This window comes from Benincasa hispida, chromosome 1, assembly GCF_009727055.1.
Source record: "Benincasa hispida cultivar B227 chromosome 1, ASM972705v1, whole genome shotgun sequence".
Taxonomy (NCBI): Eukaryota; Viridiplantae; Streptophyta; class Magnoliopsida; order Cucurbitales; family Cucurbitaceae; genus Benincasa; species Benincasa hispida.
In genome coordinates, this window is record NC_052349.1 from 41,435,799 (window position 1) to 41,457,801 (window position 22,003).

Genomic DNA, 22,003 nt, shown 5'->3' on the forward strand with positions numbered 1-22,003 from the left:
CATGAGGTGAATGTAACTCAACTGACATGAACTACTACTATTAGTCTCGAGGTCTAAAGTTTGATCCTCCATCCAGTAAGAAAAAAAATTAAATAAGTAAAATTATGGTCTAATGAATGTCACTAATTAAATATATACCCTCCTCTTTAATTATATACCCTCCTCTTGGTTCATTCATCTGATGGAATTATTATCATTTATAAGTCACAGTTTAGCCAGTCCAAGTACTTAAAAGAGTACAAATATATTGTATGGACTACCACTTTCACCAAACACAAAAATTCTTCAAAGGCACTTACTTGGAAGTAATTCTAATCACATTGAAATACTTCGATCAAATCTTTTGCTTCGTATTAGTGGCAGTTCATATAGTGAACCGTAACTTGATCCTCTTCAATTTAACAATCAGTTGGCAGTCTAAATAATAATATTAAAAACAACGCACAGTCGAAATCGAATAAACGAATCGGTAAAAATAATATAGCTAAGTATTCAAACAATAATACATGATCAATGGGCAATCTTAAGATTGCTTTCTAAACCAACAAATAGGCACTATTAATATCAATGATGCTACAACGAATAGAAGTTTTGAATACTCTCCTGCAACTGCAATTGCAGACTGGATTCAGGAGCTTCTAAACCGATTTACAATGATACATATAGTCAAGACACAAAGTGAACACACTGGTAATATTTTGATACTACCCACAGACTTGGTCATTTGTTTGTGAAAAGCAGAAAGACAGAGGAAGGATTCAGAAAGGGCTAACCATTCGTGCCAATCTAATCAGAATCTCTGGAACAAGGCGTGGTTTTGGCGGTGCCATAGAATCCTTGGCAAGAGCTTCTTCATCACCAGCATGTAATATGGCAACTATTTGATCAAAAAGTTCATAATTGCCTCCCCGAAAAGGATCCTGTAAAAGGTAATCAAGAAGTTTCACAAAATGACTTTGTAGAAGGATGCAAGCAGGAATCTCTCATCTTCCCAAGTACAACATGAAACGAAGGTAACAATTATCTTTTTTGTCTGCTTGAAACATAATGGTTAAGTTGCCCCTCCTTTTATAAGGGTATTTATATAAGGTATATATACTTTTGGTTAAATATGTCAAGTCAGTCACGAGTTTGTTAAAAAAACTTGTGAAATATAAAAACAGACAGAAAAAGATGAACCACATTTTGTACACCTCTTCTTAAATCTTGTGATAGAATAATGCATTGAATCCTGGCTGATCTTCCTCCATAGCATAAATATGGTAGATAAATTTTAGAGAAAATGCCCATTTAGCCCTTTATATATATATATATATATATATATGAGAACATATTATTTTTATTTTTTTTTCCCCTCAAAGAAGTTTGTGTGTGCGTGCACATGAGTCGCTCATGTAGGAGGGTTATAATGTACAGAATGAGAATAACAAAATGACAATATCAGAAGCTACAATAGAGCCTTGAGGTTAGCTTACTTGAAGGAACAAATCTGTATGAGTTTTTCCCTCATAGAGAAATAGGTCAGCTTGTCCCCCTGCTTTCCGAAGTGTCTCCCCAAAAGTTTCACTGAAATTTTGAAATTAGCATTTGAAAGTAAAGAGGACATAGAACTTATTCATCCGACCATGAGAATATGATTCTGTTTTTTGATGGCCAAGTGATGCTTGAAGTCGTGAACAGCATATGTAGGGCATAATTGGATTTCTTTTATTTTTACTGGTTTCATAAATATGCATAATTTATATACTAGTCTGAGAGCAGGAGTTGATTAGCAAGCGTCCATTATAAGATTTCAGAAAAACTATGAAATCTTAATAAATAGAAGACCAAGCATGCTTTTTTCAATTCCCGTTCCAAGTATATATTTTACACCACTAAAAATACTTTTTTTCACATCTTCACCAATTTATACAAAATTAAAGGTTGAAATGGAATTCAATAAGAGAAACGCACTAACCTGGCATCTGATGGAATGGAATAATCACCAGTGCCATGGAAAAGAACAAAAGGAGGTAAACTGGATACAACATCACTAACACTAGGATCTTGGATTCTTATTTCTGGGGAAAATTTGGACAAAGATTCTTCACCTTCCATTATGCTACAGAGAAACAAAATAGCTCAAATTGAAAAAGAATACGTTGACATAAATTAGTCAGTTAATGAAGAGAAAATAGACCATTAGAACCTACCTCAAAAAGACGGAACGATATAGACCCCGACTATCGAAGTGATCAACTAGTTTCAACAAGTTATACCTGTTCACAGAGTTCACAGAGTTCAGAGTTCACAGAGTACAGGGTCCTCATCCATGAACCAAACAAGAAGGAAAATTGCACAGTAATCAATTACTGGGACTATATAAAGTGATGAAATAAAATATGAAAGAAAAATGGCCAATTAAAGATGTTTCTACTACTTTCCAGCAAGTGTACATTTTGACTAATGAACTGTTGTGAAATTAAGTCCTAAAACACAGGATTCAACTTTTGAAATCTATAGAATGCACGGCGTTCCCCTTGTCCCCTCATATAGATAATAAAGAATTTGAGAGGAGTTGCAAGATAGATAAACCCTTGTCACCAAAAAGGATCAACCAACTGGAAACCTTTCAGTTTTCCATAAGGTCCCTTAAGCTATACTCTGAAAGGAAAGTAAAAAATTACCCAGCAAGTCCAGAAAACATAGGGACGTATATGGCTTAAATTCTTCTCATTCTGCTCTATTCTATCTGGCACCTCTTAAGCACAAGAATAAAACAAAAAAGTACTTCATCTCAGTGGTCTTTTGAAAAGAAGGGAAAATTCAAGATTGGCGGCAAAGCATGCTATTTTCAATTGTAAACAAATCAAAGAGGCTTGGAATTATTAATCGTATAATTTCATGGGAATCCCTTAAATGCCATAAGAATGATGCAATTATTGAAAATTACCCTCCAGATAAACCAAAATACGCTTTTATTTGGGAGACACTCCAATCTACACTCTCTCCTTTTCTGGCTTCTTTGATTGCTTGCTCCAAGAGGGCACAAACCGAAATATGTGCACCAGCTGATTGTCCCATCAGAAAGATTCTATTCAGATGGGGCAAAATAAAATAATAAGATAGTGAGCATATGATGAAGGATGAAAGAAATGAAGAAATTATTCAGTCACCTATCAGGATCTCCTCCGTAGTCTGCTATATTCTTGCATACAAATGAAATCCCTTGAGAAACATCTTTCACCATGTCACTGATTGTACCCTGAGGGAAGTTTCTGCAAAGTAGAGAGTTATGAGATTAAGATAGAAAACTAAGACACGGATATAAAAAGAACATGTTTATTAAAATATGCATTTTTCAAGAAACTAATATTTCTCTGCCAGAGAGAAATTTGAAGTTTCCTTGTGCATTTATAAAAACGAGTTTGTTATATTTAACTCGCAAAATTTATTGTCGGCTGATTATGCTTAACAATTGTTTGACACATATCTAAGAAGTTTCAAACATATATTAACTTTGAACAACTAGATTTGTCAGATGTCTATCGTACTAATAAATAGAACCCATGTCCAACAAGTGTCAGAGAAATTGTCCAACATGTTGGGCACAGATACATCACCCAAACTAAAGGTCTAAGCTTCTTAGATCGACACGTGCCATTCAGACATGTTTCTTGCACCCATCATTCTTCATTCAAATAAGTCTAACAGAGAACCATAAAACCAGCAGACTCCTCCCTGCCCCCGCAGAAGAAAATAATATTAACAATAATGAAGAAAAGAAGAGGGAGAAGAGTTATAAAGTTCCTTGTAGTAATGCTTGAACATGATGCACTACCTATAGTCAATTGAGGCTACAATAATGTCTCTCTCTGCCAGCTGCAGTCCTAAAAGTGCTCCCCATGCTTTATTCCTAAATCATTAACAAACATTAATATTGTATTGCCAGATTGGGAAACAAACTCACCGGTGTACAGAAAAGATTAAAGAATAATATCATGGAGTGTATTTTAGTAATAAAATTTTATAGCTTAGAAGACGAGTATTTTTAGGAGCTGAATGAAATGAAACCAATGCCAAGATTCATTTCAGGATGGACATGCAAAATCATCTACACTTACCCAATAATCCAAGCTCCACCGCTAACAAATATCACTACTGTTTTTTTTTTATCAGTATTTGTAGGTAGATACAAATCCAAGCTGAAACATCACCAAAAAAAAAAAAAAGTCATGAATTAGATAATGGTCAACGTAGAAAGAAACAAATATAACAATAACCTGTCCTAGAACACATACCTATTTCTTGGTTGATTTCCGAAAATAATATCCCTCCGAACCTGACTTGAGAAGTAATAATCATACATAACTGTCGTAAACAAAAGCTAATCAGATATGCCAATTTATCCAGTACAATCAAATGTTTCCAATAATAATATTTCAGCAAAATTTCTGTAAGTCAAGATGGCAACATTAATATGAGGGCATTATATTTTCTTTCTTTAGACTGTAACTAAAATGTTCAAATCAAGGCCAAAATTGCATCGCATATGCCAAATCAATGAATTTATTATAAGTGGAATGCATGCATACTTAAGTTTCAAATAGCTGATAGCTACACATGTATCTCCCTTTATCCCCCTTCCTTCCCCCACATCCTTCATTTTTTTTCTTTTATTTTATTATTTATTTATTACTCTCTAATTCTTTTAGTCATTTTCTAAATTCTGTCATGTAATAATGGAACGAAGATGACCTAATATCCATAGATAGAAGTGTAAAACAAAACAAAAAATAAACAATAACAATAACACAAAAAAAAAAAAAGGATACTTCACAGCTAATATAAACAACTACTAACTTTTTGGTTTTCATTTTTTTGCCTCAAAAGTCAAAACTTTCATTGATATTTCTGAAAACTCAAGAGTTAGTATTTTCATATAGATTGATGAATTCACTGACCAATTTGTTGTACACGTGATATCCAGCCAGAGAGCTGCGATGATCATCAGAATACTGTCCAAGTTTAAAGTGATTTCCATATAGTGGACTATAACTTACTCATTAAAGACCAAGCGTATCTATCCTTGCACCCGAGTTAAAATATTTATCTTTACCAAAAACTGAGTGAATCAATAATATTTGGGACAAAACAAAGTGTATTCAAAACAAAGGGTATTCATCCATTAATCACCTAAGAGGCAGAGACATTGTTTTGAGTAAAGTACTGATGTTAGAAATATGATTGTATAGCCTATCATCTGTTATGGCTTGGCCCTAGAAAACTATTGGTGCATGGACTCCCTTCGCTTAACAGAGAACAGAGAATTATTAAATGATCTACTTGTGCAGCTACCAGTTGAGTGTTCGTTTCCATCATTCTTTTTAATTTCTAAACACAATTGAGGCATGTAAAGGATACGTACATTAGAACACAAACCTTTCATTTCCCATTGAAAATTCATGGATAAGCAAAAATAAAGAACAAGGGATGTCATGAACCTAACCACCATGAGATTGATCTAGTCATGGAAGGGCTAAGGACTCTGAAGTAAACCTAGACACCCTTTCTTTACAAAAATATTTACATACTACAAGCTTCATTAAGCTAAATATCATAAAACTTGGCTATTGGTCGAGTGATATTCCTCAAAGTACAAAAATGATAGCCCATAAGGACGGGATTGATAAATAGGAAGTGCTATTAAGAAGTTAGTGAGGAAAGCACGTGAGACAGACAGTATGGCCTTCACCGATTTTATAGACTACGAATGAAAGGATATGACTAATTTGAGCAGAGGTTTCTATTAGTGCTTCAATTTGGGCCATAAAACCTCTACCCCAGATTTTATATTAAAGGCAACCAAATTGCAAGAAGAATTTACAGGACAAAAAGAACTGTTCAAAGCAAAAGGCACTTATGCAATAAGTTATATGAACAAATACCTTGAAGAAAACCGGGCATGAGAAGAATGGCATACACTGCAAGTGCAGTTAATTTTACGACCCACCGGTACCCTACCCTGAACAAAAAGAAGGGATCATGATACAGAGAAAGAGAGAAAGAGTCCACTGAACAAGCAAAACTAATATTCATTACGTAAAGATTCCATGATTAATTAGAACTTTAACTGATCCTCCTGTTCAAACAAACGAAATTAATAAAATAAGAGATTCCAAATTAAAGTGATCCCTAGGAGCAGAAAAGCATGAAACTATAAGCTATGAACTACAAATCCTTTCAATTATAGGAAGAAACTTTGAACATCGTGTTAGGTATTAAAAAAACCAGCTGCGAACTCTAAATACACGAAGAACTCGCCGCAAATTCAGGAGATAATCCAACTCACTCTCCCGTTCACCACTCAACCAGAACATTCAGGCTTCCAAATAATCGACAAAAGAGAGACAAAGAGAATCCATTTCATATTACCCAAGAGATCGAAGGAGAGTGAAGCTCAACCGAGTAATAAGAAGAGTTTCCGCAGCTGCATGGCCAAAATCTCGACTGAAAGACTGCTGACGCCGCGGCACTTGGGGCTTCCCGGCACCGAGACGGCGGCGCAACTGGTGGTGAATAATCCCAATCGGATAAGTCAACATCCTCGAAAGCAGAGGCCGAGTTTCCGCGGAATCCTCATCAAAACGAATCCCCTGGCCGGAAAACTTCACGACAGGGCGGAGCCGGTCAGCCGGAGCCGCCATCGACGGCCGGAGAAGAGGAGAAACGAAGGGATCGAAGGCGATGTACAGGGCAAACCGGTACCGGAAAATTTGAGATTCAGATTTGAAATTTGAAAGCGCTTTTCAGATCAATGTGTCTGATTTTGGTTAAAAATGGAACAGATTGGAAAAAGCTGTCCGATTGGCGTATAACAAATAAATAAATAATGGGAAATTTTGGAATGTTTCAAAATTCCAAAAACATTGCCACGTGTTGCTTACGTGGCATACCGAATAACGATCTCTTTGTCAGATAAAGACTCCCATTTGATGAGTCCCTTCAAAGTTTCAAACTTCATTTATTTCTTTTTTGTTTTTTTCCCTTTAATTTACCACTTTCATATTGCTTCTAGACTATTTGCTATGAATTGGATTATTATCACTTTTGTTCATTAATACTTATGTCTAACTATTTATTTACTCCTATTTTTACTCCTATTCTATTTTAAATCATATAGGTGTATTAGCATATAGAATTAAATTGAATTAAGTCGATAACAATCATCGGTAGGTAATAATTATCTATGTTGATAATAATTATATGTGTTTAGATTGTAGAGTTGAACTAAATTGATATAATTGTCTATGTTTTGAGTGTAAGATTAAGTTGAATTAGTTTAAGAAGTATGTGTCTGAGCTGCATAATTGATTTGTATTGAGTTGTGGATATTTAGTGTAGTTTTTTTAACCTAAAAAATGATAGCGGATAATAATATATTAATCTAGATTAATCAACCAAATTCAGACAATATAAATTACCCAACAATCTCACATCAATTTCGAATTCCAAATTATGCGGAATAAACAATTTGTAACCCGACAACTTAAAATAATAGATAAACCAACCTAAACTTTCAAGCAATAAGAACGATAATAAATCAAGTTTAAGGGAAGAGAAATGACACCCGATTTATATTGGTCACCCAATATGGACTACATCGTTCTCTACTATCGATGTAAGTTCTACTAAAATAGTCAAAGAGAATAGTACAAGAGTTTACACACCAAAAAAATCGGCTCACTTATCATTTTTCTTCAAATTTTTGTGTTATATATAAAGTTCTTAACTGCCCAAATTTTCTCTATAATGATATCCCACCTTCGAAATAGCAAATCATATGATTGCTTATGGGTTAAGCAACAAAGCAAATGGACTTTGATTTTAGGCTCCATATTTTCTTAACAATCCACCACTTGGAGACCATACAAGCATCATGTCTCCCCTATAGTGGTAGCAACTCCTCTCTCTATTAATGGAGAAGTCCAACTGAAGTTGTGCACAACTTCAATTTATCAACAGGAACGCATTTGGTAAGCATATCTATTAGATTCTGACTTCTTGATATTTTTTCAAGTACTAGCATTCTGTCTTCCAAAATTGATTGAATAAAATGATACTTCACCTATATGTGTTTTGTTCTCAAATAAAACATTGGATTCTTTGCTAAATGAATAGCACTCTGACTGTCACAATGCAATGTCCCCTTTCTTAATTTCAAGCCAAGTTCTTCTAAGAAGGACTAAAGCCATATCATCTCCTTACTTACCTCAGTAATAGCAACATGCTCAGCTTCTGTAGTAAAAAAAAGCTACTATCTTCTACAGTCTAGAAATCTAACTAATAGCAGTATTACCCAAAGTAAAAACATATCCGATAGTACTTTTTCTGTCATCTGTATCACTTGCCATATCTTCATCAACATAGCCCCTTAGTTTAAAATCTGACTTCTTAAAATGTAGAGCATAATCAGTTATTCCTCTAAAAAAATTATGAAAATCCACCTTACAGCCTCTCAGTGTTGCTTCCTGGAATTACTCATATATTTGCTAACAACTCCCACTACATGTGCAATGTTTGGTCTTGTGCAAACCATGGCATAAATCAGGCTACCTATAGCTGAAGCATATGGTACTCTAGCAATGTGGTCTTTTTCCTACTCAATAGTGGGTGAGTGCTCCTTAGATAAATTAAAATGACAAGCTAAAGAAGTACTCACATGTTTTGCATTTTCCATGTGAAATCAATTCAACAATTTTTTCACATATTCTTCTTGTGACAGTGTCAATGTACCATCTTTTCTCTCGATCTTCATTTTCAAGATTTGTTTGGCAGCTTCCAAATCTTTCATATCAAATTCTTTAGATAAGCTAGTTTTTATCTTTAAAATTTTCTGTTTGTCTACACTTGCTATCAACATATCATTAATATATAGCAATAAAATTATGTAAGAGTTACCCTAAGATCTTATGTAGCAACAATGATTTGCCCGACACCTCTGAAATCCATTATTGTTTATAAAGCTATCAAACTTCTTATACCACTGTCTGGGAGCCTGTTTGAGACCATATAGGCTCCTTAAAGTTTGCAAACCATTTTTCCTGCCCCTGTACTATGGATCCTTATGGTTGTACCACGTAAATTTTTTTCTCTAAATCACCATAAAGAAATTTTGTCTTTACATCCATCTATTCCAGGAACAGATTCTCTTCTGCCACTATCGATAATACAGGTCTAATAGTAGTTAGTTTAACTACAAAAGAAAATATCTCATTAAAGTTAATACCTTCCTTCTATTGAAAGCCTTTGATTACAAGTCTTACTTGGTATCTTTTGCTGCCATCGGGTTCTTGCTTCATTTTGTAAACCCATTTATTCTAAAAAGCTTTCTTACCTCTTAGTAACCCAGTCAGTTGCCATGTTCGATTCGTCATAAGAGAATTTATCTCGTCTTTCATGGACAACTCCCACTTGACAGAATCTTTCAGTTGAACCGCTTCATCATAGCATTCAAGTTCACCTCTGTCAGTCAATAATATATAATTTAAAGAAGAAGAATACCTCTATGGTGGTCTAATTGTCCTACTAGACCTCCTAACTGTAGTAGGTGGTGTTCTTTGAATTTTATCAGGCTCAACAACTAGTTTCTCAGGTTCTAAAACTGGTTCCTTGGACTCTTGTACTGGTTCTTCAGGAGTAACTGTACTCTGATCTTTACTTTCTGTTGATCTGGTCTTAATCTAGGAAGACTTATATACTGAGTCTTTTCTTCTCTACTTTTATCTGTCTCAAAATCATTGTTGTTTTGTGCTAATACAAAACTTCCTCATTGAAGATCATATTTCTACTTCTAAGTATTTTTCTGTTTTGGTCATCCCAAAACTTATACCCCATATCAGCACTACCATATCCAATAAAATAATATTTTTTTGGATTTGACATCTAATTTACTCATGTCTACAGCATCAATGTGAAAGTAAGACACACAACTAAAAACCTTTATATGAGAAAGGTTTACTTGTTTACCGCTTCAGACTTCTTCAGGCAACTTCAATTCTAGAGATATGGTTGGACTCCTATTGATCAGATAGGTCGTCATGCTGATTGCCTCTGCCAAGAATGTCTTAGGCAATCCTTCATGTAATATCATGCTTCTGGCATGTTCATTCAATTTTATGTTCATTCTTTCAGCCACACCATTCTGTTGTGGTGTTTTCTGGAATGGTCTTTACCATCACAATTCCATTGTCTGCACAATATTTTTTTAATTCTCCATCAACATATTCACCGTCATTGTCTGACCTCAAGTTCTTAACCTTCAGACCTATCTCATTCTCAACCATAGCCTTCCAAGTTTTGAAAATAGAAAAAAAAAAAAAAAAAAAAACAAAAAAAAAAGTCATATTTATGTTTGAGAAAATAAGACCAACATTTCTGCTTGAGTCATCAATGAAGGTCACATAATATCTAAAACCACCAAGAAAAGATACGCCCTCATACATCTGTGTGCACTAACTCCAACTTTGTTGGTTTTCTCATTACTCCTGTCTTTGAGAAACTAACACGCTTCTGCTTCCCAAATACACAGCTTTCACATAGCTTGTATTCAACTGCTTTCAGTCTCTATAACTTCCCTTCAGGGTGAAGAATTTTCATACCTTTTTCACTTATATGTCCCAGTTTGTTGTGCCACAAATCAGTTTAACTTAAACTATCAATAATGGCCACCATATTCCTGTTACTGTTGTTGGCATAAAGAGTACCTAACTTGCTTCCGAGCGATTATTGTAGCACCTTTTGTAACTTTCCAGTTTCCTTTTCCAAAGAACACGTCGCATCCTTCACTGTCTAATTGCCCAATGGAAATTAGGTTTCTCATGATATTTTAGACATGACGTACCTCGCAAATTTTCCAAATTGAACCATTTGCTAATTTTATATTCACGTCACCGATACCAATAACTTCCAAAGGTTCTCCATCAGCAAGATACACATTTCCATGATTTCCTGCAACATAATTTTCCAAAATGTCACGTTGACCAGTAGTATGAAATGACACACCTAAATCTAATACCCACGTATTATGAGTGCTCTCAATTGTCAAAGTCAGATATGAAGGAACAGGTTAAGGTTCGTGAGCGGAAACGGGGATCGGTCCCAAATCCCAATTTTTACAAAATGTTCAATTTAACAGGATAATACAGAGAAGATTATGCAACAAAAGAAAATTTTTACAACATGCAAAATGAAATTGAGAAAATAGATAGAAAGAATTACTGACCCTTGATGATCTAATCTTCTTCACGTAATCTTCTTTCCAAAAATTGCAACGAACTTGAAACCCTAATTTGGCCACCACCATGAAAGCTTTATCTGTATTCTCTAGGATGAGAATCCAAGAAGTTGTGGGCTCTTGGTACTTTGGAAGAGAGGAAAATTGAGAGGAAGGAGTCAGTGAAAGCCTGAGAACTTTTCTCCGAGAAAAAATTGTATGTGTTATGTGTTTCTGCACTATCAAACTCAAGGGAAGAAGAATATGGCAACAACCCCTTACACCACTCCTGCTCATGTAAGTTGTAGAAAGAAAAAGGAGGGGAGTTACAACTCCCTCCCAAAATTATTTTTTTAAAAAAATTAAATTAATTAAAAATTTTATTTTAATAANAATATATATATATATATATATATATGATAACCATTTTATCATATAATATATGTTAAACTGTGTGTTATATCAAATATAACATATAACCTATAGTTTTCATTCTCTCATTAATGCACGGTATTTAATATAAATCTCATTTATACTAACTTTATTTATATGAATACAATTCATATAATTAATATTTGAATCATATTTAAATATTTAATTCCTCTCAAATAAACTTTATATTATAATGTATAAAATACATTATAGCAATTATATCATATGTAATTAGATTAAATTAATTATATCACATATAATTAATTCCCTCAATTAATTTGAACAATTCAAATTAATCCAAAATTGATTCTCATTTAATCCCTGTTGAGCTACAGGGGACCTCATGGACCTGTAACTTGAAGCTTCAATGGTACTTGAATAATTAATTAAACTCCTTTAATTATATTAATTATATTATTCAACATCTTTTAACTGTCAGGCACTCCACGAAAGACCGACAGCTGCACTATTCGCACTACAAATATATTTATGTGTCCATTAGATATAACCAGTCAATAATGCGATGACCTTTCATATATTGCTCGTAAGTACAACTAGGTCAAACTTCAATTGTTGTAAAGTGTTATAAATGATATGATCCAGATCATTCATGTGGAGACATGTGAATGGAGATATTCTATACAAAGAATTTTGTATAAGACTAGACCACAAAATGACTAGTCTCATTATATAACACCGTTCATAATAGAGACTTACATTTCACCAGGATGACCATAGGTGACATGACTTGAATCTTGAGTGAGTTGTGAACTCCTGCCTATGAAGGCGATCCTTTGATTTGTATGGGTGAGAGTGGCTAGATCGCCGACTCAACAAGCCTACCATTTTGGGGATTTGTCTGATTGAAGAATTAGGAACACAACTACACAAGACGAAATTCACTCCTTCCCTAAGGTCGAAGTAAGTAGATAAATTGCTTTCTTAATGGCTGATTCGACTTGAACAACGTGGCGCCACACCCTCTCCTGGTCCGAGAGAGGTTTAGTCATAGTTGAACTATGATTTATTATTCATTAGAGGGATTATTGGTACTTAAGGAGTTAAATGTAATTACATGGGCAAAACAGTAGTTTTGGCGCAGCTGTACTTACGATCAATCTGTGAAGAGTCATCGCACTGTTGATGATTATCCAATGGATACATAAATATATCTGTAGTGCGAAGAGTGCAGTTGTCGGTCTTTAAGGGTGTGTCCAGCAGTTAATCGAAGTTGAGTAATTTAATTAAACGAGTTTAATTAATTATTCAAGTACCATTGGAGCTTCAATCTACAAGTTCATAAGGTTCCCTCTGTAGCTCAATGGGGATTAAATAAGAATCAATTTTGGATTAATTTTAATTGTTCAAATTAATTGAGGGATTTAATTATATGTGATATAATTAATCTAATTTAATTCTATATGATATAATTATTATGATGTATTTGATACATTATAAAGTTTATTTAAGAGGAAATAAATATTTGAATATGATTCTAATATTAATTATATGAATTGGATTCATATAATTAAATTTATTATAAATGGGATTTATATTAAATGCCATAGGTGAGAGAATTGAAACTATAGGTTATATGTTATATGTGATATAACATATAGTTATTAAAACTTTCAAGTGAATAAGCATCGTGTTTAATTTACAGAAGATAGAGTATTTATTTGTTGTGCTAATCCATAAGATTAATTTTGTATGTCGCTAAATACCATTGAATAACAAAAAGGCCCTTCTTAACAACTAAAATTTTAAGATTATTTATGGTAACTCATTAATAAAGAGACTTAAACATTTCTCCTAAAGAAAAATGTATGTCTTTGGTAGCCTAAGATGTTAGGCCCACATAGAATTCATCAACCATAATGATGAGAGATTGGTAAGAATGGACTTCCTAAGGCGATTTAGATAGAAAAATTTCTTCCTATTAGTGCTGATCATGCCTTCGAAGAAGAAACGTTTATGGACCTAAAAGAAATAATCGTTTTTCACTTTAGAAAAGGTCATTATGGGCCAAGAACCCTTAGAGGCGTTGTACATTCAGACCTCTTGCTGTGGTCTCGGTAAATTGTTAAAAGCAAGAGGAGGGTTTGAATTATTTTATACCACTTTTTACTAATGATTAAATCACTGGGTGATGTTTGATTTTAATCGCTAACAGAAGTTCTGAAGCCTTTTGAAAAAGTTCAAATGAGTTTATTCGAAGTTGAAGCTTGCAAATGCTAGTTCAAATCAAAATGAGTAAAACATATCTCATACTGATCGACTGTGAGGTATCTTTGGATCTTACAGTTCTCAGAACTATTCTATTAGTAGAACATGGAGATTATTATCACCATACTTCTTAGCACCTAGTCCACACCTCAGGCAAGAATCGGGTCGTTATCGATTCAATGATGAAAATCGAACCCTGTTAAATACTGCGTTCAGATCGTTGAGTATGAGTGTATGCATCCGCTACCGAATTCAGTTTGGGGTTATACAGACAGGACTGCTTAACATGTATTTTATTGAACTGTGTTCATCAAGAACTCTTAGTTTATCAGGACATTTTAGAATTATAGAATGGTTCGTAAAGATTAGTTTACACACAAATTTAAGGAATGTGGGTTGAACACAACAGCACAAATCGAATAGCATATTAGAACGCAACAATACTTAAGAACATTGAAACTCATTCAAAATTTGCCCATTGTAGGCATGACAACAATGAAAGGAATAAGACGAGTGACGTTACTATTTTAACAAACGATACAAATAAATGAAAATAAGTGTTTGTATCAAAGAGAATGACTAAACAAATAAATTTCAATAGAGCGAGGATAAATTAAAGGAGATACTAAAGAATACCAGAAAAGACAAAAACAAGTAAAGATATGTGTTTAATGAATTACAAAAAAAAAAAATAATGAAACTATTTACAACACAATAAAAGACCAGTTGGTTGGAACAAGAAAAAAATAATAGAGTTGTTGAAGATCTGACACCAATAACATATAGTACGATAAATAAACTAACAAGTGTTGAGGAAGAATAGAAGAAATAGCGAAGGGTTGTGATAAGAACTCATTTTAGTATAAATGGGATTAATAGAAAATCAAGTCTTATAAAGAAATAGAAATAGAACAAGAAAAAGATGAAATAATAAAAAGAAAAGATAATAGCATTAAACTACAAAAACAGAGAAGAATGCACAAAGAAAGAGAGAAATATAAGAAAGAATAGAGAGAAGATAAACTAAAGGATAATAAAAAAAAGAAATGGAGTAAAATGATAATATTAAATTATGCTTATCGAAAGCCCACTCACACTTCGACAAACATAACTCACATAAAGAGACAACAAAGGCTCAAACATACACCTAAGAGCAGTATGAAAAAATGCGAACAACCTAATAAACAAAGAAAAAGAGACAACAAAATAAAAAAGACAGTCGACATAACAAATTCAGGGAACAATGAAAACAACAAATATAAACAAGGAACCCTAAAAATACTAGATACACCCGCAACCACAGCTGCAGCGAGTCCTCATGAAGCGAGACTCCTCCTCCCTCCTCTTCGCCCCACTCCCGCTTACCCTAAACGCTCTACTCCACACCGCCTCCTCTACGTCGGCCCCTCCCACCAGCCTCCCCCGCCCCCCCACCCCCTCCCGCACCCCCATCAACTCGCACCTCACTGAGCACTCTGGCACAAACTGCGCCCCACCCCGTCGCCCCCCCGCCCCCACCACCTCCGCCCTCTTCTCCGCCCCCACACCTTGGCACCTCCCTCTCCGCACGCACCGACGCCACCCATCCCTATATGCGCACCGAAGCCTGCACGGCGATCTCATCACCCCCCCCCAGGGTCAAAGCACAAAGGTTTGCAGGCTTAATCCGGTCCACTCCACTATGACTGCAAACAAGCTCCTCTCTCGCAATCTAGAATATTAAGATAGATACTATGATTAAATCTTTGGTTTTACTCAACAATATTTGATGAGCCTTGTGTTTACAAGAGATCATCAACAGTTCAGTAGTTTTTAAGTGTTGTATGTAGATTGAATCCTACTCATTGGGAATGACGAGGTCTACTGATTAAAATTAAAATGGTTAGTGGCCCAATTCCAAATGAAAGATTTAGGAGATGTACAATTGTTCTTCTTGGTATTCAGATCTTAAGAGATTGAAAGAACAAAAATACTAGTCTTGGTTCTCAGGCTATCGATATTGACAAAATGCTTGTCAAGTTTTCGATATAAAACTCCAAGAGGGTTTTTCCCTTCCAGGCACTGAGTTATATTGGTCTAAAGGAACAATTCCTAAAACACCTCAAGAAGTTGAGGAAAAGAGACGGATCCTCTAATGCATTGGTTGTTGGCAACCTGATGTATACAATGTTATGTATTAGACCTAACATCTACTATGTGGTGGGATAGTGTAATAAATATTAGTCTAATCCAGGATATGATCAATGGACGCTGTACTAAGATTATCCTTAAGTATCTATGGAGACGAGAAACTATATGCTCGTGTATGGTTCTAAGGAAATTTGTTCCTTATAGGGATACACGAACTCTATTATCCAGGATGATGAGGATTCTAAAAATCCATTCAGAACTAGTGTTTTACTTCTCAATGGAGAGCAGTAGTCTAGAGAGCCACCAAGTAGGGGTGCATTGCTGACTCCAGAGGTTGAGTAATGTGCGGCTTCGTTAAGCTGCTAACGAGCTGTGTGGCTCAGAAAAATCGCTGACTGATCTAGAAGAGTATTAGACATGTTCAAAGCCCATCACCCTTTACTATGATAATAAGTGGTGTTGTGGCTAATGCTCGAGAGCTTGGGGTTAAAATACGGAAGCACATAGAATAGAAGTACCATCCCTATCCGAGAGATTGTGCATCGAGAGAGGACGTGGTCGTCACGTAGATAGCTTCGGTAAAAATGTTGCTGATCCTTTACAAAGGCCCTCACGGCTAAGGTTTAGGTCACCTGCAGAGTATGCGGTCTAGGGACAGACCATATATAGTTCTAGGGGCAAGTGAGAGAATTTTATTATTGGGTGCATTGTATGCTTCTAGTTTATTGTTTTGTGTAATTGTATATTAGTGTGACTTGTAATTGACCACCTCACTAGCGTTAGACAAGCGGGACAAAATATTTTATTTATAATAATAAAATATACGAGAATATTTATTTGACATTTAGTTAGCATTAACCAACAAACTATATAAACTAAATCCAGGTTATTCTTTTGTAGCATATATAATGTATGTAGAGACATACAGGTGATCGATGTTTAAGTGATAACTAAATGGGTCTGTAGTAAATGGATAAGGCGGATACCTTACCCTGGTAACACTACGAGATGGTCCGTTTGATAGGATGTACCAATTCACATGCGTGTGTGTGTGTACGCGTGTGCGTGTGTGCATGTGCGTGTGCGTGTGCATGTGCATGTGCATGTGCGCGCGTGCGTACGTGCATGCGTGCGTGCGTGTGTGTGAAACCCTATTTTTTTTATTCTATGAGGGTTTTTCAAAGGTAAAGGTTTCTTGAAACCCTATTTTTCTCTTTTCTAATTTATTCAGCATGCTTTTTTTTTGTGTATGATTAAATGCATATTGTTTTTGTTGATTCTATAAAATTGGGAATTCTGTAAAAATTGAGATTTGGGTTTGATCCCCGTTTTCGGTCAAGGACCTTCACCGTTTCATTCAATCGTTATCAGAGCGAGGTTTTTTGCCCCAAATTTTTTCAACTTTTCTGAGTTAATTTTATAGAAATCTGGTGGATTTGCATTCTATTCGAATTCTTCATGTGATGAATGTTTTTTATGAATGGTTAATAATTAATAGATGTTTCGGGATTGGTCACTTTGTTTTATCGCTTTCAATTTTGTAAATTTGATTTGTAAGGGAACCTGTTTTGGGCATAATTTTTTTGTGATCGAGTCTGTAATTTAATGTTTTGAGTCGTGACTGTTCCGGTTGAAATCTGGAGAAGACGACGCCAAAATCGAAGGTTTTTCGATCATGTTTGTGGTTGTATAGTGTTGTCTGTACCGTAACATTGTAACGCTGCGATGAGGAAGAACGGTTTGTTCTTTCTATAACGTTACAACACTCTAAGATGGAAAGAACAAACCGGTTCTCACCCAATTCAGTTCCTGATCCATTTGGTTCGCTAGCGATTTGGGTCCAGTTCAGAGGCTGGGCGGTTCGGTTTGAGCAATTCAAGGCCCGTTTCGCTTATTTTGAATCGATTAACCATTAACTTTGTAATAGATAGTTACTTTGATTAATTAAATTAATATAAGTGATATATTAATTTAATTAATTATTTAGATAACCAATCCCAATCCATTAATTGTTTTATTAATTATGTATTTGATGTATGATTATAATTTAAATATATATGTCATAATGTATGTCAAATAGTATAAAATCCCACCATAGGTTATGCATTTAATTTCATGCATCATTTATTTTATAAATGTTATAATATATATAGTTGCATGATTTGATTAATAAAGCGTGCTCATGCATCATATAATATAAGTGTTATACTATATGTTTGCATGCATTAATAACATTAACATGCATCATTTATATTATAAGTGTTATAATATATAGTTTTTATATATGTATGGATGAATGTTATTAATTATTTCATTACCTTATTATATAAATGTTATATATAGTTAGTAATGAAATGGAATTGCATGAAGCATGACTTTACCTTAGCAATTACATTTCATTAGGTAATTTATAATTGTTATAATTTACTAAATATGTCAATGAATGCAATTGTATAATTTTAATTTATTTCATATTTTTTTATAAAAGTTATAATTAAATCAAATTAGAAATTAAAATCAATAATTCATAATTGCATGTAAACCTTAAGTTAAAATCATGTTTTAAAATAGTTTAAAATATGATTCATATAGACCTAAGATCACTTTTCTAATAATATTAGAAATTAAGTTTAATTTTTAAATTTTTTTTAAAATGTGGGGGATGTTCGGACAACTGTCAGCACAAATCAGGCACAATGCTCTAAAACATATCTTCAATGTCCGTATGCAAGAAGGACAGCTGTTAGAGAACACGTTCTCAACATGATGGTCCACTTCAACGTGGCGGAGATGAATGAGTCTGTCATTAAGCCAGTCAGGTTAGCTTCATTTTGGAATCTTTGCCTGAAAATTTCCTACAATTCTATAGCAATGTTGTTATGAACAAGATTGACTACAACCTGACCACTTTGCTCAATGAGCTTCAGACTTTTCAGTCCTTGATGAAAAACAAGGAACAAAAAGGGAGGCAAATTTTGCCTTGTCCTCAAAGAAGTTCTACAGAAGATCGTCCTCTGGAACTAAGTTTGTGCCTTCTTCTTCCGACACCAAAAAGTGGAAGAAGAAGAAAGGTAGAAAGGGGAAAACTAACCCACCAATTGCTGCCCAAGGGCAAGAAGGTCAAGGCTGCAAAGGGAATCTGTTTCCATTGCAACCACGAAGGACATTGGAAGAGAAACTGTCTCAAATACTTGATTGAAAAGAAGAAGGAAAAGCAAGGTAAATATGGTTTACTTGTATTGGAGACCTGTTTAGTGGAGAATGATGATTCTACCTAGATAATTGATTCAGGCACCACTAACCATGTTTGTTCTTCATTTTAGGGAATTAATTCTTGGCAGCAATTGGAAGCTAGGGAGATGATGATGCATTTTGGAACTGGGTACGTCGTCTTAGTTATGGCAGTGGGAGGGCTCAAACTCCATTTACAAAAATCTTATATTTTATGAGAAAATGTATATGTGGTTCCAGGTTTGAAAAGGAACCTGATTTCTATAAAATGTCTTTTTGAACAATAGTACTCTTTTAACTTTCAAGTGAATAAAGTGTTTATTTACAAGAATAGAGTATTAATTTGTTGTGCTAATCCATAAGATAATTTGTATGTGCTAATACCATTAACAACTAAAGCCCTTCTTAACACTAAAATGTTTAAAATTATGGTAACTCAAAATAAAAGACTTAAAATTTCTCCTAAAGAAAATGTATGTCTTTGGTACCTAAGGTTAGGCCACATAAATCTCAATAAGATTGAGAGATTGGTTAAGAATGGACTTCTAAGCGATTTAGAAGAAAATTCTTTACCTATGTGTGAGTCATGCCTTGAAGAAAAAATGACTAAAAGATCTTTTACTAGAAAAGGTCATAGGGCCAAAGAACCCTTAGAGCTTGTACATTCAGACCTCTGTGGTTCGATAAATGTTAAAGCAAGAGGAGGGTTTGAATATTTTATCACTTTTACTAATGATTAAATATGGGTATGTTTATTTAATGCAACAGAAGTCTGAAGCCTTTGAAAAGTTCAAAGAGTTTATGGTTGAAGTTGAAAATGCATTAAATAAAATGATTAAAACATTTCATCTGATCGATGTGAAGAGTTTTTGGATCTTACATTTCAGAACTATTTGATAGAACATGGAATTATATCCCAACTCTTAGCACCTAGTACACCTCAGCAGAATGGTGTATCGAAAATGAGAAATCGAACCCTGTTAAATATGGTTCAGTCTGTGATGAGTTATGCATCCCTACCGAATTCAGTTTGGGGTTATACAGTACAGACTGCAACATGTATTTTGAACTGTGTTCCATCCAAGAGTGTTATCAGGACATCTTTAGAATTATAGAATGGTCGTAAAGATAGTTTACACCATTTCAGAATGTGGGTTGCTCAGCACATGTGCTTGAGGCAAATCCTAAGAAACTGGAACCTCATTCAAAATTGTGCCCATTTGTAGGCTACCCTAAAGGAATAAGAGGTGGTTACTTTTACGATCCTAAAGAAAATAAAGTGTTTGTATCGAGAAATGCTACATTTCTAGAGGAGGATCACATTAAGGAGTATAAGTCTCGCAGTAAGATTGTGTTTAATGAAATTTCCAAAGAAACTACTGAACCTTCAATAAGAGTTGTTGAAGAACCCAACACCTCAATAAGAGTTGTTGAAGTTGGATCATCTAGTAGGTCAAATCCACCTCAAGTGTTGAGGAAGCCTCGACGCAATGGGAGGGTTGTGAATCCGCCTATTCGTTACATGGGTTTAATAGAAATCCTAGTTATGGTAGCTGACGAAGATGTTGAGGATTCCTTGTCTTACAAGAAGGAAATGGAGGATGTTGACAAAGATGAGTGGATCAAAGCTATGGATCTCGAAATGGAGTCTATGTACTTCAATTCTGTTTGGGATCTTGAAGATCAACCTGATGAGGTAAAACCTATAGGTTGCAAATGGATCTACAAGAGGAAATGGGGTGCTAATGGGAAGGTGCAAACCTTCAAGGCTAAACTTGTGGCAACAAGTTGGAGGAGTCAACTATGAGGAGACTTTCTCATCTTTTGCCATGTTAAAGTCTATCCAGATCCTCTTGTCCATTGCCTGATATAATGACTATGAGATCTGGAAAATGGACGTGAAGACTGCCTTTCTGAATGGCAATCTTGAGGAGACCATTTATATGGAGCAACCTGAGGGATTCATAACCCAGGGTCAAGAGCAAAAGGTTTGCAGGCTTAATCGGTCCATCTATGAATTGAAACAAGCTTCTCGATCTTAGAATATAAGATTAGATACTATGATTAAATCTTATGGTTTTGATCAAAATATTGATGAGCCTTGTGTTTACAAGAGGATCATCAACAGTTCAGTAGTTTTTTAGTGTTGTATGTAGATGATATCCTACTCATTGGGAATGACGTAGGTCTACTGATTAAAATTAAGAATTGGTTAGTGGCCCAATTCCAAATGAAAGATTTAGGAGATGTACAATTTGTTCTGGGTATTCAGATCTTTAGAGATTGAAAGAACAAAATACTAGTCTTGTCTCAGGCATCGTATATTGACAAAATGCTTGTCAAGTTTTCGATATAGAACTCCAAGAGGGGTTTATTCCCTTTCAGGCATGGAGTTATATTGTCTAAGGAACAATGTCCTAAAACACCTCAAGAAGTTGAGGAAAAGAGACGGATCCTCTATGCATTGGTTGTTGGCAACCTGATGTATACAATGTTATGTATTAGACCTAACATCTACTATGTGGTAGGGATAGTCAATAAATATTAGTCTAATCCAGGATATGATCAATGGACCGCTACTAAGAATATCCTTAAGTATCTATGGAGAACGAGGAACTATATGCTCGTGTATGGTTCTAAGGAATTGATCCTTATAGGATACACGAACTCTGATTTCCAGACTGATGAGGATTCTAGAAAATCCATATCAGAACTAGTGTTTACTTTCAA

At 34.7% G+C, this 22,003-nt stretch overlaps 1 protein-coding gene across 1 annotated transcript; it reads right to left on the reverse strand.

The window, feature by feature from the left end:
- Nucleotides 1-450: 450 nt before the first annotated feature.
- LOC120068016 (isoprenylcysteine alpha-carbonyl methylesterase ICME) lies at nucleotides 451-6,845 on the reverse strand. The gene is made up of 11 exons (XM_039019681.1): nucleotides 6,415-6,845; nucleotides 5,928-6,004; nucleotides 4,281-4,350; nucleotides 4,104-4,184; nucleotides 3,821-3,895; nucleotides 3,156-3,257; nucleotides 2,933-3,073; nucleotides 2,193-2,258; nucleotides 1,958-2,101; nucleotides 1,476-1,566; nucleotides 451-920 (listed from the first exon to the last, which is right to left on the reverse strand). The coding sequence occupies exons 1-11, from the start codon at nucleotides 6,684-6,686 to the stop codon at nucleotides 759-761; spliced, it is 1,281 nt and encodes a 426-aa protein (XP_038875609.1). The 5' UTR covers nucleotides 6,687-6,845; the 3' UTR covers nucleotides 451-758.
- Between the last annotated feature and the right edge of the window lie 15,158 nt (nucleotides 6,846-22,003).

Bases quoted from the DNA above. Each gene is read 5' to 3' on its own strand.
- LOC120068016 (XM_039019681.1), bottom strand. From the start codon at position 6,686: ATGGCGGCTCCGGCTGACCGGCTCCGCCCTGTCGTGAAGTTTTCCGGC. The intron at 3,896-4,103 runs GTAAGTGTAGAT...TTAATGATTTAG, and splicing joins GGTGGAGCTTGGATTATTGG to GAATAAAGCATGGGGAGCAC. The intron at 3,074-3,155 runs GTGACTGAATAA...CCATCTGAATAG, and splicing joins TACGGAGGAGATCCTGATAG to AATCTTTCTGATGGGACAAT.